General features: G+C 41.8%; 1 protein-coding gene across 2 annotated transcripts in view; it reads left to right on the top strand.

Moving 5' to 3' along the window:
• The first annotated feature begins 4,567 nt into the window (after positions 1–4,567).
• Positions 4,568–15,909, top strand: part of USP24 (ubiquitin specific peptidase 24) — a 66,099-nt gene continuing 54,757 nt past the window's right edge. Inside the window, exon 1 of one of the 2 annotated variants that reach the window (XM_075508833.1) lies at positions 4,568–5,080. In XM_075508833.1, coding sequence (XP_075364948.1) covers positions 4,775–5,080 — 306 coding nt within the window. In that variant the 5' untranslated portion in view covers positions 4,568–4,774. The remainder of the gene's footprint in view (positions 5,081–15,909) is intronic. The other variant, XM_075508834.1, reaches the window with a different exon arrangement.

Raw genomic sequence — 15,909 nt, 5'->3', positions numbered from 1 at the left:
CTGAAAAGCACTGTATTAGAGCTAAATATTGTAATTATGATTACTAGTGTACATGAGTCCCAGCTTGAGACCAACGTAAACTGCCTCTTTGCAAATCATTGCTGACAGCAGGCTTTGCCTTGGCAGTTACCCCAGTACAAATCTCCTTTCTAGCTGGCCAAAAGCTGTGAAGGCAGCAAAAACTCCTAGCATAGACAAAGTCTAAAAGTATATTGAATGAATCTGTCAGCTGGTGCTCGTGAATAGACTCAAATACTTCTTGTGTCTGCTAAAAAAATCTTTGTTTTGTGTGAAGCTGCATAGCTACCTGAGGAGTCAAATGCATTTTGTTATCTGTCCATTGCAACTGTACTTTTCAGGGGGTTTACATAGTTCTTCACTACGCAAATGCTTTTAACCCCTCTGCTAAAGGCAACCAAACACAATTCATCAACACCTACATATAAGAAATGTGATTTTCAATAATTCAAGGGGATTTGCACTATCTGGTCCCCAAGGCACTTTCTTAAATCCCACCTATTTAGCTATAAATAAAGCAGAAGCAGGAAACTGGAAGAGACTGGGTGGGACAAGGAATAAAGGAAGGAAGGAAAGATAAAGTCATTCCAGAATACCTAAATTAATTCTTCACAACACTATACAAAAACTGGTTTCTACAATATCTCAGATACTCCTTCTTCAGGTAGTAAAGAGTTCCTTTGCCCCAACAGCCAGCTACGCTAAAGAAGTGCCTTGCACGTCCAAACCATAAGATTAGGGAAACCTCTGTAAACATGTTCCTCTTGTCAGTGCTTGGTATGTTTAGGGGTACAGAGACAGGATATTTCTCACCAGCAAGCTACCTTCTTGTCTCCACTGGGTGATGAGATTTCCTGTATGACAATGCCATTTTCTTTGCTGCGTCTTTTCAAGCCTACAAAAACACATTTACCCTGCGGTCTGTGGAGAGTGTTTCTGTTCATCTGGCAGATAGGACAGAAGCCTCTTCTTATCATCATGAGATCCAACTATATGAGGTGCCTAATCCCAAACCATTAACGCAAGTGAGAAAGAGAGTGTTCTTCCCTTCCAAACGAAGGAGCTGGGTTTCATACAGACTCACACACACTCCTCATTCATGCAACAACTGCAAAGGAATTTCTTCTAGCTGCTGTAACTCCAGTTTTCATACAACTCCTTCTGTGCTTATGTACCGTACAGTGGTGGAGCCCTGTAATTAAATTTTGTCCTGATTTCCCATATTTAGTCATTTTTTATAAAAGATTTATGAACAGCAAGTTTTAGCTCGTACTAAGCTTCCCTTGGTAATATATTCCTATGGTACTTCTAACAAAATATGCTCTTTTATCCTGAGTAAAACATATACATGAAATTAAAGATTTGGTGGCAACATAACAAACTTCACATTCCCTTCTATCAAAGTCTCTAAGTATATATGTTACAATCGTGGCTGGGAAGGTACAACAAAGAGGGAAACAAAATCAGGGTGGCCAAGGATATTTTCCAATTACATCTGAGATTTTGGTTTGCATTCCCCAACAGCTGTAAATAACAAGGGAAATTTTCAAGTTCAACAAGCCAGAGTCACCTCTTAGTTTGGCTGCATGTGTATGTTCCACCAGAACAATACAGCTGTTTCTCTTTGAGGGAAAACACTGCATTCGCTGTTTAAATAGTGAGTGAGCTGTAAACACAGGACTAGCTTTAAAACAGGCTTATGAAGGAAAGCGTAAAAGCATTTTCAGTTAAAAAGACAAATTAACTGAACACTCCTACTGTAACATCTCTGCAGAAGTCATTGCAATTCTCCATCAAACTCTATTTTTAGACTACCTGGCAACACCACGGTCAACCCAAAAAGCCAGGTTTGATGTCACAGCATGACCACTTACCAAAACAGTAGTTTCTGTTCCAAAATGTCTCTTTTCTGTAACATAGGGGTTCCTCGTGTCCAGACATGCTTCAGGACATACATATGATGCATTCTGTAGAAAGTAACTACTTTCCATAAAGTAACACAATCAAATAACTAGCAAATGTGTGTCATATCAAACTGGCAACTACACAGGCGCAAACTCCAAGTTATCCAAAGGCAGATCTTGAGGATATTTGCTCCCCACTTCAATTTTTTTCTTTGCCTGGTCTCCTTGCACCTCCTGGTGCCTCATCAGGAAAGACTCATTCACTGCTTTTCTTGTTCTCCATTAGACAAGTTTGCCGTGCTTCTCCCTGCAACTTTTCTTGAAGTCACAATGCATGAAAAACATTTGCAAACTGGGACTTCCAGGCTGAATAACTTCTAGAAAAAGATGCACCCATTCCTTCATTAAGCTGGAATGTATGATCTTGTCCTTTAAGTAGGCTCAAGAGAGGTGCTGTCAGGGAAGTCTGTAAAAACTGATTTTAGGACCAGTACACCTCACTGTCAGTTATGTCAAGCTGCTGTGTCCAAGTGTTACCCTTACATATTGGTAAATTCAAATTCCCTTCAAAATTCCATCAGAACAGCTGGACTATAGAGCATAGGTAACGTAACCGTAAAGCATTCTCTTCTTTCTTAGTCACCTGGGATTACAATCAGTTCCTCCATTACCTTTGGTATGCTTTCATTAGTTAGCTCAGCACAAATTTACAGGAGCACTTCCTTGAAATAAATCTGAAAGCAATAATGACATCTAATAAAAGATACTTTTTCCTACAAACTTTTCTTCCATTAGTAGGGGAAAATGATGCCAACTGACTTCATCAGGCTCTGAGGATTAAACCGTTATTTATAATATGCTTCAAAAATGAGAAAGTGTAACTTAAATGTTGCTCATGTGAGCAAGCAGAGAGTCAATATTCAGTGTATTAATTGAATGCATTTGAAGTGCTGGAATTTTTCTGAAGCCTGCCAAGCTTGAGCCATAACAGTTTCTTTTATAACTGGAGATCAGCACGAATGAAAGACCTTCCTTAGATCCAGAAGCTGAAGTTCGGAGTCATATGCACATTACCTCCATTCCACTGAATGTCAGCCTACAGAAAAAAAATCAGAGATGAATGAACAAGATGGAGTTGTGATTACCTTTTAGGTCAGTATGCAAGGAACACAAGACCACTGGTGGCATACTGCAATCTAAATTTAATTTGAAACCTTGCCAGTCCAACAAGACTGATCCATCAGTTTGTCTCTTTCTACAGACAAGCTCAGGAGCAGAGACAGACACTGAGCTCTGAAAGTTCATGTAAGTTAGACACCTAAATATTATTGGTGTCCCCTACACTTGAAAGTTTCCTTTACACTGAATGCAATTTGTATCCGAGAGTTCAGACAGTTGTTTCTAGATTCCTAAACCCAGTGCTTTCAGTGCTACCAGCCACTGTTAACACAAAATAGTACGCCAGAAAACACAAGCCTCCAAAGATAAATGTATATATGCAGATACCAGAACTGATCCTCACAAATCTTTTATCTGTTTCCTCCTTCCTCCTCTTCACTGGGCGTTGAAAACACATCATTAAAACGAGGTGATAAATTTTGCCTGGGAGATTGCCAGGAGATCCAGATCTACTGACTTCTATGCAGTACCAGAGTTCACAAAGTGTGTTTAAGAAATATATACAACTTATTTTCTGCTTTGGGCATTAGCAATTTTAAATTTTTTTTTTGCTATCTGATTGCACCCTACTTCATTTTGTATGGATTTGCATCTCTGTTTGCTATGTTATACGCCTGAAGAACACATTTCTACAGAGAAATAAGCTGGAAGCTGGCAGCGACGGCAGCGCTCAGCCTGCAGTTAATGGCAACTTCTCGGTGCACTTCTGGAAACCACATCCTCCACTCGGGCAGGCCCAAAACGCCGCCGCTCACCTCCTCCGTCCCAGGACTCGCTGTCCAGCTGCCACCCAAACGTGCAGGCAGGGCTGGAGCTTTCGGCAGGGGCCAGGACTTCGTTTCACCTTAAAACTGACTCTCATCACCTCAGAGAAGGACACCTGCCCACCGCCTGCCCGAGCAGCTCCCTCCCTCCCCACAGACACCCACCTGGTGCGCCAGCCCCTGCCCGCTTTCCCGCCTTGCCTAGCTCCCCCTCGCCTACCCCCCCGGGCCTGTTCGTGTTTCGCTGTGAAAGCCCAGCCACCGCCCCGCCGGCCATGCCCCTCCGGGACTTATTCACTAGCGACAGCCGTAATTAAAGGAGGAACTACCGGCAGCGGGCAGGAGGCCGGCCGCGCAGACTACAGCCGGCAGCCCAGCTCCCGCTAGGCGGGCTCCGCCGCGCAGGGCCCACCCGACCGCCGAGGCCCGGCCGGGCCGCAGCGAGGCCCGACCCTCCGGCCGGGGTCCCGTTCCCTTGGCAACGCCGCTCCCCCTCACGTGACCCTCGCCGGCCACGCCCGCCCGCTCCCGTTGCTATGGCGACGGCCGCTCCCTCGCATGCCTCCCCCCCTCCCCTGCCGGTCCATTCATGCCCGCCTGCGCCTCCCTCCCCTCCCCTCCCGCTCCACCGCTTCCTCCCCCCTCACGTGACGCGGGCCCGGCGTGCGCTCTCCAGCCGGGCTTCGCCGCCGCTTCCGGGCCGAGGGCGGAGCGGAGGGGGCGCGTGTGTGAGGGCGCGCGCGGGGGGGCGGGGGCGGCCGCCGCGGCGGCGGCTGAGGGGAGAGGCGCTCCCGTCAACATGGCGGCGCGCGGGGCGGGCAGCGCCTGAGCCCGGCGCCCCTCGGTTCGCGGCCCCCTCCTCCCCCCTCTCCCCCGGCCCGGCCCGGCCCGGCGCGGCGCGGCGCGGCCATGGAGAGCGAGGAGGAGCAGCACATGACCACGCTGCTCTGCATGGGCTTCTCGGACGCGGCCGCCATCCGCAAGGCCCTGCGCCTGGCCAAGAACGACATCAACGAGGCCGTGGCGCTGCTCACCAACGAGCGGCCCGGCCTCCACTACGGCGGCTACGAGCCCATGGAGAGCGGGCAGGGCCCGCCGGGCGGGCACGGCTCCCCCGCCGGCGGGCAGGGCCCCCGCGGCGGCGACGGGGACGGCGGCGGCGGAGGAGGCGGCTTCGACCCGCCGCCCGCCTACCACGAAGTGGTGGAGACCGAGGTGAGCTGCGGCCTGCCCCGGGCGGGCTGCCCCGGGGCCGGCCTCCTGTCAGCGCCGGCTTCCCCGCGGGGCGAGTGGAAGCGGCCCGGGAGCCTCCCTGCTGCGGGGGTGCCGGCGGGCAGGCGTCGCCCGGGGTGTAGGTCCCGCGGGAGGGTGCCCCGGGGGAGCCCCCGCGCCCCACGGGCCGGGGCGGCGTGCCGGGGGTTTCTCTTCCGACCGCCCTCCCGCCTCGCCGGGTTGCTCCCCTTCGGTGCCGGGGAGTGCGCGCCGTGGCCGTTCCTTGCGATCGCTGCGAGGTGAAGAGCACCCAGGCTCTTCCTTGGCATTCTAGGAATGCGTGGCTACCGTAGGATTTTTTTTTTTTCTCCCCCTCTTGCGCCTTCTTGCATAATCCGACCGATTAACGACTGCCTAATTTTTTTAAACAGTTCGCATAATGTGAAGGAAAGTGCAGTCTGGGTATTACTTTGCGTACAGTTTTATTTGGATAAGCTAAGCATAAATTCACAAATAGAAACGCAGTGAGTTCAGATATTTTCAAAACAAAGGCTTTAACTCATAACTTAAATTATAGCTGTGTTCTGAAATGGACCTGGAGTAGAAGTGCTGGAGAACGCCAGCCTTTCCCTGTTCCTCTCCTTCCTCCTTGTCTGCCTTTCCCTCTTCTCTCTTCCATCCTCTTCCAGGACTCTGAACTCCTCAGCCAGTAGATATGCTCATGGTACTTTCCCTGCTGCCTGGAACAGTCTTGTAGTGCTTACCTGTAAAGCCTTCTCCTCCTCCAGGTCTTTTTTCCAAAACTTCCCAGAGTGCTTTTGTGAAAAGAGCTAACTAGTAGTGTCCAGACTATGGAACCCATGGGGATGAGAACAGAACAGCACTGCTGTGGGTACCAGAGGGCCACCTTGCGTAGTCTCTGTCTCAAGAAGTGGTCAATAGCAGATGCCTAAACCCGAGAATAAAACCAGGGAAACTCATGTACTCTACCAGGCTTCAGTGAACAGTATCTTGGGGATTTCCTGTGCCAGAAGTGGTATCTTTCTGTGTGTGTGTGTATATGTATGTATCTATCTATCTATATATATATATGAAGAGTACATGCACGTATCTTCTTGTACATAACTACACTTGCACAGATCATCCATATCTCTAGCCTCGGTATATTGAAGTCCAGTATATTGCAGAATAAAGATCCATGATCCTGTTCACTGAATTAGCTGGGTTAGATCCTTAGCTCGTATAAGCTAGTGATGTATGCTTGTGAAGTAAGGTGATGGCATGTGGGATGGCATGTGTACTGTGCAGAAGAGGAGTCGCTGTTTAACTTCACTGATTGAAGCCATAGGTAACTGGTTTCTAACCTTTGCTTTGAAGGGTTGGAAGTGAATGAGAGTTCTGCTTGTTTGCCTTCAGATCTCTGTAGCCACCAAGAGGGTGCATTTTCCTATCAGGTACAGTTATGGTTGGGACAGTCTGGGTTGTCAGTGTGACATTTCAAGAGAAGCTGTCAGTGTAAACTTCAGAGAAGCACCGTTTTTTCCCCCTCTTGTTCCTATTACAAATGACACTTTGACAACTCTGACTAAGAGGATTTTTTTCCCCCTATTATTTCAGCTTATATGTCTGATGAAACTTACTTACACTTTATAGTTTCCTTTGCCACTCATGTTCCTGTTTGCTTTGACTTGTGTTCTTGTTAACCTACAGGAGGGAAACCAAAACATTTCAATATAGGCAAATGACTGCACAAAGCAGGCATTTCAGAAGGACTGAAGTATCTCGCTACATGAAACTTTTATATAAATTCAGGCCTCAATTTAGTAATTGGACTTGCTTGCATATGGGCATCTGTCAACTCCTGTGCACGTATGCAAAACAGCATTTTTGTAATATGAGTTACACCTGTAAAAATCTTAAGACTTGGGATTATTACCTGTGCTTATTTGTCTAATATTGCAGTACAACCTAGCAGCTTTTGACATATATCATTTTTCCCCCTTTTATAAAATATATGACCAGTTCTTGATTTTTTTTATTCTCCAAATGTAATCTGGAACTACATTTAATAAACTACAGCTTAGGTGGTTAATCAGTAAGTAGTTTTCCATTCAGCACAGGCTTATGGCACATGAAGCTGTACAGAAAGCCATTGCACAAATGGCTATATTAGTCATTGTAGTCATATAGATTATGTTGAAACATGTTGTACCCCATATTATCTTGTGGTAATTCAGATGTTATTTCTGGTTTTCTTCCTCAGTATTATCTCTCTAACAGCTCTTAGAGTGTGTATTCCTCCTTCTCATCATAACACCAGTTGTAACTTTTATTTAGTGGAGAGGTAGTGGTGTGTTAGATTTTTTTTGTTTGATTTTTGGATTTTATAAGTCAACAATGTACATGAACATATAAATCAAAAGAGCACAATTACTAAAAATTTTTCCCTAAATAAAATTTTCTGGTCTAGTAATCTTCATCATGAACAAAAGTTAGGATTCAATTTTTTTTAATTTAAAAATAACAAGAAAGCCTTAGTCATTCTCCAAGACGTGTGTGTAACAGGTCTGTACTTTGTATTTACATTCTTTTTTTGGCTGAGTGCAGTTTACCATGCATGTAAGAATAGATTTATGAATGATTAAACAGTTTACGTTTTCTCTAATCAGTAATGAATCCATTATGTTTGCATATGCTTATTTGGTTTCTATTACATAATGTTAGAATCTGTTCTGTTCAGTAAGCATGTTGATCAAAGAACGGCTTGTCTGTTGGTTTCCTTTGAGAATAGCACGGCAGCCAGATACATATCATACTAGTAAAAGCAAGTTTTCTTTTGATAAGATAGTAAAACCAATGTGAATGCTCTTTCAGTAGTCCAGACTGCTGGTCTTCAGGGGTGTCTGGAAGTGTTATAGAAGCCTGAATTTGGAATAACTGGCCTAGAAGCAAGACAGCTGCTATAAGCTGGGCCGACACATGCTCTGTGCGAGACTTGAGGTGAAGACCTACCTAAATTCATTTTCACGAGGGCTAAAACTTCAGTTTCAGCAGGCTGATCTCTTCCAAAGAGCGTACAGTTGATTCAGTTTTAAGTTAATAGCTGTGGTGTGCTTCTGGTGTTGATGCTGTTAGCATGACCATGCTTAACTCTTTAAAAGAAAAGGGCCAGACAAACGTGGAAATACAAAGGGGGCTTCACGTTTGTTTGTGCAGTCTTCCTGAAATATCAGCGAGTTCAACTTTAGGTTTACGGTTGGTTTGAAGTTTTGCCCTGTGTAGTGCCAAACCACTTCGACAAGCTGAGGTCGCCTGCTTTTACAAGAGGTAACTTTGCCTGTTTGACATGACTTCTATGTTTATCTCTGTCAGATGAAGTAAATCTGTTCAGTGCATTTTGGCAAGGATCTGGGATTTCTGTGTTTATTCCTTAGGCAACATACAGATTTTTACGGCGTGATTCTTGGGTAGGGGGGGTGGAAGGATGGTATACTCATCTTTTCATATGACTGACAGCTAAGGTGTTTTATGAACTGCTGCTAAATCCTTATAATTTAAGATAAGACTATAAATGAATGTGATGACAATGTCTGTCAGTGCATCCATGAATTGCCATGAGTGCCACAAGTGCTGATTTTCACGAGTTGGGGAAGAATGGGATGGAGAAGAGCAGGCCAAATGAATGTGGGGATTGTGACCAGAGAACCTAAAATAGCAAGGGGTAGGAACCCACTTACACTAAAAATATTGAAAATATAACAACCGTTTGTATAACCTTTACCAAAATAATCTTGATTTGTTTTTAAACAGCCTCTGAGAGTCATTACTGTGACCTTTTGGGTAAATTGTGATTAACAGATTATATTACCTTCTAGCTATTCTTGTTTCCTTTAGCATGTGCTTGTTTGATTGGAGGGGGGGGGGGAGTGAGTTGAACTGGATCAAAAGCTCATATATGCCAGATTTTACTAGATAAGGTTTATAATAAAACTTGTCCAAGATTGCTTTTGAGGTGCTGTTTGATTTCAAGAGAAGGGGGTTTTGTAAAAGAAACAGGCCAGCAACTGTAATGAGTAACAGTGCCAGGAACATTCTCACTAGTCATGCTGCAGAGCTGTTGTGTTCAAAATCCCATCTCTGCTCATTATTAGAGCTCAGCACTGAAAGCAGTTCTGCCACAGATGCGCTGCATCACGGTGGCTGTGTAACTTAACCTCTGTTTTAGCTTTTAGTGTGTCAAATGAGGATAATGGTGTGTGCTTTATTAGGAGTACCATGGATGTTAGGCTTGTGACGTTATTTGATCCTTGAATGGAAGGAGCTGTATTTATTTAAAGACAAAAAAGGTGTTTAGCTTCAAGCAAATGAGATGGATTTCACGCTACAATTTTATAAATTTAAAGTGAGTCTCCTGTCTTGTAGGTAGCGTTGAGCTTTGCAAAAGTGAGTATTTCTGGCATTCTCATGTGGAAGTTTTATGAAGTGGCTCATCTAGGAATTGGCCTCATAAAACAATTAAGCAATCAAATAAAGCTCTGTGGTGGATTCTGGCATTAAGTCCCTTGGCTGGGTGCCATCAGAATGTCAAGTGGAATTAGTATTTTAGCACTCCTGGTTTTTGGCATCACTGTTTTCAAAAATTAGTGGCCCTGGTGTAGAACCTCTTTTTAGATTCTGGTTATGTTAATGCTTTTTTGGATTTTGAAAGAAAATACCCTGTTTTTCATTCTTGATATAACACAGACTAATAGAGATGCTACGTGAAGTTAGGGAAAACAGGGGTAATGCTGAGAGGTGCAGTTGGTTAATTTTAAATGTAAGCTTTGTTTCCAATAACTTATAAACTCATTATCATGTAATGTAATTGTTAGAGTAATCTTCGGACTGAGGCGAGCATTTTATAATTACTGGTTCATCAGTGAAGGTGCTGGATGTGGGATCAGGGGAGGTATGAGCCAACTTCTCAGCTGGGCAGGAAGTGTCTTTGATATAATGTTCTCTGGAGGCATTTTCTGGTTATCTTCCCAGTTTACAGTGCTGTTCTATGGCAGCTGTTTAATAAGGAAGTGAAATACTGAGGAAGAATGAGAATAAAAACAAATTAGCCAGTGTTAGAAGTTAATTCCAGCAAATCATTTGGATTGCTTTTGGATTAAGGAACAGTAGCTCTTTGTACGAGGAGGGCAAAGACGGAAAGGAAGTGCTTGTTTCTTTTGTAAGCTCTTATTTTGAAAAAAACACATATTTGTGCTGCTGTAGGAATAGTCTTTGGTATGTATGTTTCAGTTATGCTTCATGGGCCAAATTAATATTAATTAAAAAAAGCCAATGTGCTCAATGTTTCTTGCCACTTGATCTTCCTGCTCACTACTTGACAGTAGTTCTGGCTTCTCTTGTTCTGATGCCCAGCAGAGCGGTCTTGAGAGGCACTTAAAGATTTTTCATATTAGTTAGTCACAATTTTGTAATTATACATTGTAGAACTTGATTTCAAACTCATTGTCGGCTGCTTTGTCAGCTCTAGTTTCTGTCTCACTACACATCAGTATGTATCCATAGAACAGAAGTACAGATGAGTGTTTAGCAGTGTTATTGAATTAATTCTCCCTTCCAGAGCCTGACCTTTGGTCACTAAAATGTTGTAATAAATACTTTATCTAGTGTTTCTGCAGCACTTCTCTATTAGTGCCTGGTGTTTTGGCAAAGGGAGATAGAAGTATTGACTTAATTTTAAGTACTGAAATGCTAAGCATTTGTGATTCATTGTTTTATTGTATTAAAGCACAATGTTTATCTGATACCACACAAAGTTATTTTGAGTTATTTGGAAATAAGCATGGGGGTTTGTGCTTATGAAAACTCAAGGGTTGGGAGGAATAATGGTATCAACTCAGAGTCTGGCTGTTTGTAGTTACGCTAATAGAGTGAGTTTTTTAAATATATCCACAGACAATACTGAAAACACATGCAAGATAAGTGTGTTTTCCTTGGTTCCTTATGAATGACATTCTTAACAGTGGTTTCCGTGACCTCTCCCTGGCCTACAACTAGTCATCAAACTTTAAAATACATTGCCAAAAGTGGTTGTAACAAATCTGTCTCAGATTCCACTAAATACAGTGGTAAGAGTAGGATAAAAGGGCAAAGGTATTCCTCTTTTTTAAGTTAAACTAATCTTTTAGTTCACATGTGATTTTTATAGAGGCTCGATTATTTTGTTTTGCTGTAATACCTAGTACTGTGTTTATCTCTGAACAACTAGGCAAGTGCATTGGGGAATACTGCTTAGTAACATCGCACCATCACCCTGGAAATCAGGGAGACCAGTACAAGCAATGTTTTTAGAAAATCCTAGTTAATTTCCAGCTTTGCTGAATTTATTTTTATTTTTATTTTTCAAATTCATATTGTGTTCTTATTCCTAGTCTTATACAGTTTTTGGTTGTGAGAGATGGGGGAGAAGGGAGGGAGCCATGGGGTTTTTGTGGTTGATATGTTATAATCCCTTACAACTGCTAAGAAGTGTTTAGTCTAACCATGCATTCTTGGTAATGTACTACTCTCAGTTAAGGTCAGTCTCACTGATAAATAAATAGTCACTAAACAAATCAGAATTTTCTTAGGACATCTTTATGGTGAGGTGAGAGTCCGAATCAGCTTCAGTTAGGTGGATTCTGTAACATAGGATTTATTTTCCTTTAGTGATAGACTGATATCATTCCTTTATATGAACATGATGAAATACTAATATTTTTTCTTATGACAAGACTGCATTTGCTTGTAGTAGTGCATAGTAAAAATTTGAACTAAAGAGCTTCAGTTCTATGCAAAAAGAATAAAACATCCGTATATCTCCCCAATGAGCTTACTTTCTCTTAGCAGAATTTAAATAACAAAATGCATTCCTATCTATCGCTGTACTCAGAAACTTTGCATACAGATATTTTCCTGTGGATGAAAATGCAAGGGCAAAATGCTGTATCTGTTCAGGACTTAAAACAGTTAAAAAATGTTCCTATACTTCACAAATAAATGTCTTTTTGTCAGTAAAACATTTAGGAAATCACAGTGGGTTTTCTTATTGCCAAATAAGAAACTAAATTTGGAAATTCCATATATGACACCATTTTCTGAGGCTTACTAATATTGTCATATTCATAAAAAGATACCAAGCTTGCTCTTAGGAATGTGGGTTAAATGAGTTTGATCTGATGGCAAGAACAGGCAACTGGGAAATACTCTTCAATTTTGTCCCCACATCTGCCACTTAACATGGCTTTAAAGAAGTTCTTTAAGCTCCTGGAGCACCAGTTTATAAAAAGTGAGTAGATTACAGCTATGAAAATGTAACAATTTTTTTAAACATTTAATACCTCATGCTTAGTGTGTTCAAGTGTAAGTGCAAGGTGGTAGCTTTGATTTATTTGAAAGCCTTTTAATTCTTACCCCTGTGATTCAGTTCTAGGTAACAGAATGTCCTCCTTTTAGGAGTTAATTAAAAGAAAAAAGAATTGACATCCAAGTGTGAAAGTAAAAGCTGCTTTAATCAGTAGTCTGGCAGATAGAGGGACTGTCAAGTCATGACTTCAGGATTTATAGCTTCTTCCACAAATTGATGGACATAATAGATCAGAGAAATGCTCTGTCTGTTTTTATGGGTATTTGATGTGTTTCTCTTACCTTGCCTCCACCTGAGCAGCTTGCAGTACTTTGCAAACGTTAGTGAATGGTGCATCAGCATGCTGTGGCAGAGGGAAGTATCACTGTTGACGCTTTACAGCTGGGGAAGCTGAAGCATTGAAAAATTTATTTCCTCAATACTGCTTCATATGTCTGTGATAAAAACTGAAAGGTGGACCTAGAGTTTTTGGCTTCTAATTCTGGCTTTAAGCTTTTTTTTTTTTCATTTCTGCTTTTGAGAACAATTAAATTTGGTCCTGTTTGTAGGTACATAGTAACAAAATATTGTTTGGGGTTTTTTTAACAATACAGTGAAACATCAAAAATCTGTTTTCTTGGCTATAAAATGGTGGTCATTTTGTGAAAATCACTTATTAGAGAGACATAAGGGTGAAGGGAACTGCTTGGTCTGCTGGTGTCTTAGTCTGATGCTGTTGCTTGTTGAAAGAAACATGACTTTGGGGTTCTGTTTCATAAGTTATACTGGATTCAAGAGCACGTAATGTGACTTAGCTCTGGTGATAAATTCTGTTGGTAACCTTCTATCAAAATCAAATTAACATATTTAAATTATAATTTGACCGTAAGTTCATTACTAAGACTGCCAATTAGCATCTAAACACTTTCTTAAACTCCTTCTTATTTTATATAAATTGAGCAGTGTGGTAAACATCAGTGGCTTTAGTTAAACAGAGTTTGATGAGTTAATTAGCTGAATACTGCAGGAATACATTTTGAAGCTTTGAACTGTGACCTTTTGGCAATTAAACTTAATTTATATTTCAGTTTTTGTGTGAGGGCAAATCTTTGTTCTGTGTTAGTCTTCCATGGAAGGTTTTATACTACAGATTTACGCAATGCTTTATTCATCAGATATTTAACAATTTTTGTTTATTCAGCCTTGCAAACAACTCTGGGAGGTGCCAGGTCCCCAGAGTGAGAATCGTGAATCAGTGCTTGAGTCTGTTCATGTGAGGGTATTTCTCTTGGGAGCCTGTGTGTGTATGTTTGGAAATAACTGTATTTTCACACCTTGAAAATAAGCCAAAAGAGTCGAGTAACGCTGTTGGAATGGGGGGATCTTCAGGGCTTTTGTGTAATAAGAGCTATATCAGAAGGCATGGAAAATGATGTTAAAGGTTTGCCAGCAAATGTGTTTTGGTCCCAGGATTTCGGCTGCAGAATGGAGAATAGTCACAGGATGTGTGATGTGCACCATGATTTCCTATCTCAGAAAACAGATTATTCTTACAGAATTTTAAACACTTTATCTTTGGATGACCCGTTGGCTGCCAGGAATAGTTTCTTTGCTTTTTACTGTTCTGTTGGTGGAGAATATCCCTACAAATCCTTAATGTGTTAGGTGCCAGTCCAGTATTAAGTCTGTTCAGCCAGAATTGCATAGTCCTGATTTAGGTCATCATCAACTGCCAGACACCATTCTTAAGTCATCTGTTTGAGGGAAAGGAGGGAGTTTCTATATATGTTTAAAAAAAAAAAAAAACAAAACAAAACAAAAAAAACAACCAAAAAACAAAACATAATTCCCCAAAAAAGAGACCCAGAAAACCACTTTTGGCGAGGCTGACGTGGCCTTGTGTACTATTTATTTTCATGTATAGCATACTCTTTCTTTAAAAGCTTTTATTTCACCTGTGGACCCATGTCAGTAGAGTCTGTAGTGACAATTCCTAGCTCCTCAGTTACAAAGTGTTAATTGCGGCTACCTGTTCGGAGCTGTGATGTGTTGTATTTGTGAACGTCAACAGAGCAAGTAAGATCTTCAGCCTGTGTTGGTTAGTGAGCCAGCTTAACTTTATGCAAGAGCTGAGCTGACATTGCACCTTGCTACAGCAGCTGCTAGTTGCTGTTAATAAATCCCTCACTTTAAAGAGCCATACACAAATGGATTTGAAAGTTGGATGTGAACAGTTTGGGGGTTTTTTTTGTACAGAAAGACACTAATTGTGAAAGAGCGGCAAATGTCTTTACAGAGACTGTTACTCATACTAGATATGTTGTAAGAAACAAGAGCCAGTCTGCAATAATATAAACTGAACACAGCAGTAATCTCCAAAAAATGCAGGGTATTAAATTTATTAATGGTTTGAAGGAGAATTTGAGTTTTTAAACTACCTGGGCATTTACTTGAGACAGTTGCAGGTTTAGCAGTAGCTGTGAAGCTGCTTGTATGTGATGGGTTCCAAAATTAATAAATAAGTAAACTCAATACTTTCTGGACAGGGTTTTAGTAGCAGAAAAGTGACAAGCAAGAAGACTTGTTGGCTCTAATTAGTGGAATGTGCCAAAGATGTACTCCTTCAGTGCAAATAGTTCCCATTGTTATTAGGGCAATAATTCCTAGTACTGCACCCATTGCTATTTCTTGTGGAAAAAAAACCAAACCAAAACAAAAAAAACCCACCAAAACCCACCATCTTTTCACTTCATTCTTGGTAGACTCAATCCAGCAATAGGCCAGACGTATCCTTAGTGCAATTTCTGATGATGCCCTTATTTGTGGGAGCTGAGCATACAGTGAAGAACATGTTATTTCACTCCTTCCTTATGAATTTCCATAGTATTACAGACACTGGCGATCACTTGTGTGGAAAGAGGTAAATAAAGAGCAACATTGCTTAGATGCAGATGGGGAAGCAGAACAACAGGTGGAGTTTTTCAGCCACAGTTGAAGGTCTGCACTGCTATTGGACTACACCTCTTAAACTAGTGTTAGCAGTGGATATTTTTATTTAATGTGGACACTTTCCTCCAGGGAATGGAGCAACCACAGCTCAGTTACTGTAATCGTATGTTGAAATGTTGCTTTCCTTTGCTACAAGTCTAGACTGAACTAAAATGTGGGACCTAGCAATTGGGTGTTTATGTTATACTCAGTCTACGTTTATTAGACTAGTCATTATATCCCATACTGTTACTGTAAGGACTTTCTTTATAACTGCACATTTATTTTCTACAGGACATGGATTTGTGTTCTGGATGGGTGTCCTTTACAAAAGCTGTAAACTTAACTGTTGTTTGTTTAATCAATACAACAGGATATTTCCTAGAAAACTTTTGCTTTTAAATGCTTTCAGTGTTTTTTCATTTAGACCCTTCTGCAAAACTTGAGATATTTAAACAGGGTGTGA

The sequence above is a fragment of the Mycteria americana genome, chromosome 7, assembly GCF_035582795.1.
Source record: "Mycteria americana isolate JAX WOST 10 ecotype Jacksonville Zoo and Gardens chromosome 7, USCA_MyAme_1.0, whole genome shotgun sequence".
Taxonomy (NCBI): domain Eukaryota; kingdom Metazoa; phylum Chordata; class Aves; order Ciconiiformes; family Ciconiidae; genus Mycteria; species Mycteria americana.
The sequence above is the reverse complement of the archived record's forward strand: the minus strand, read 5'-3'. Positions and strand labels throughout refer to the sequence as shown.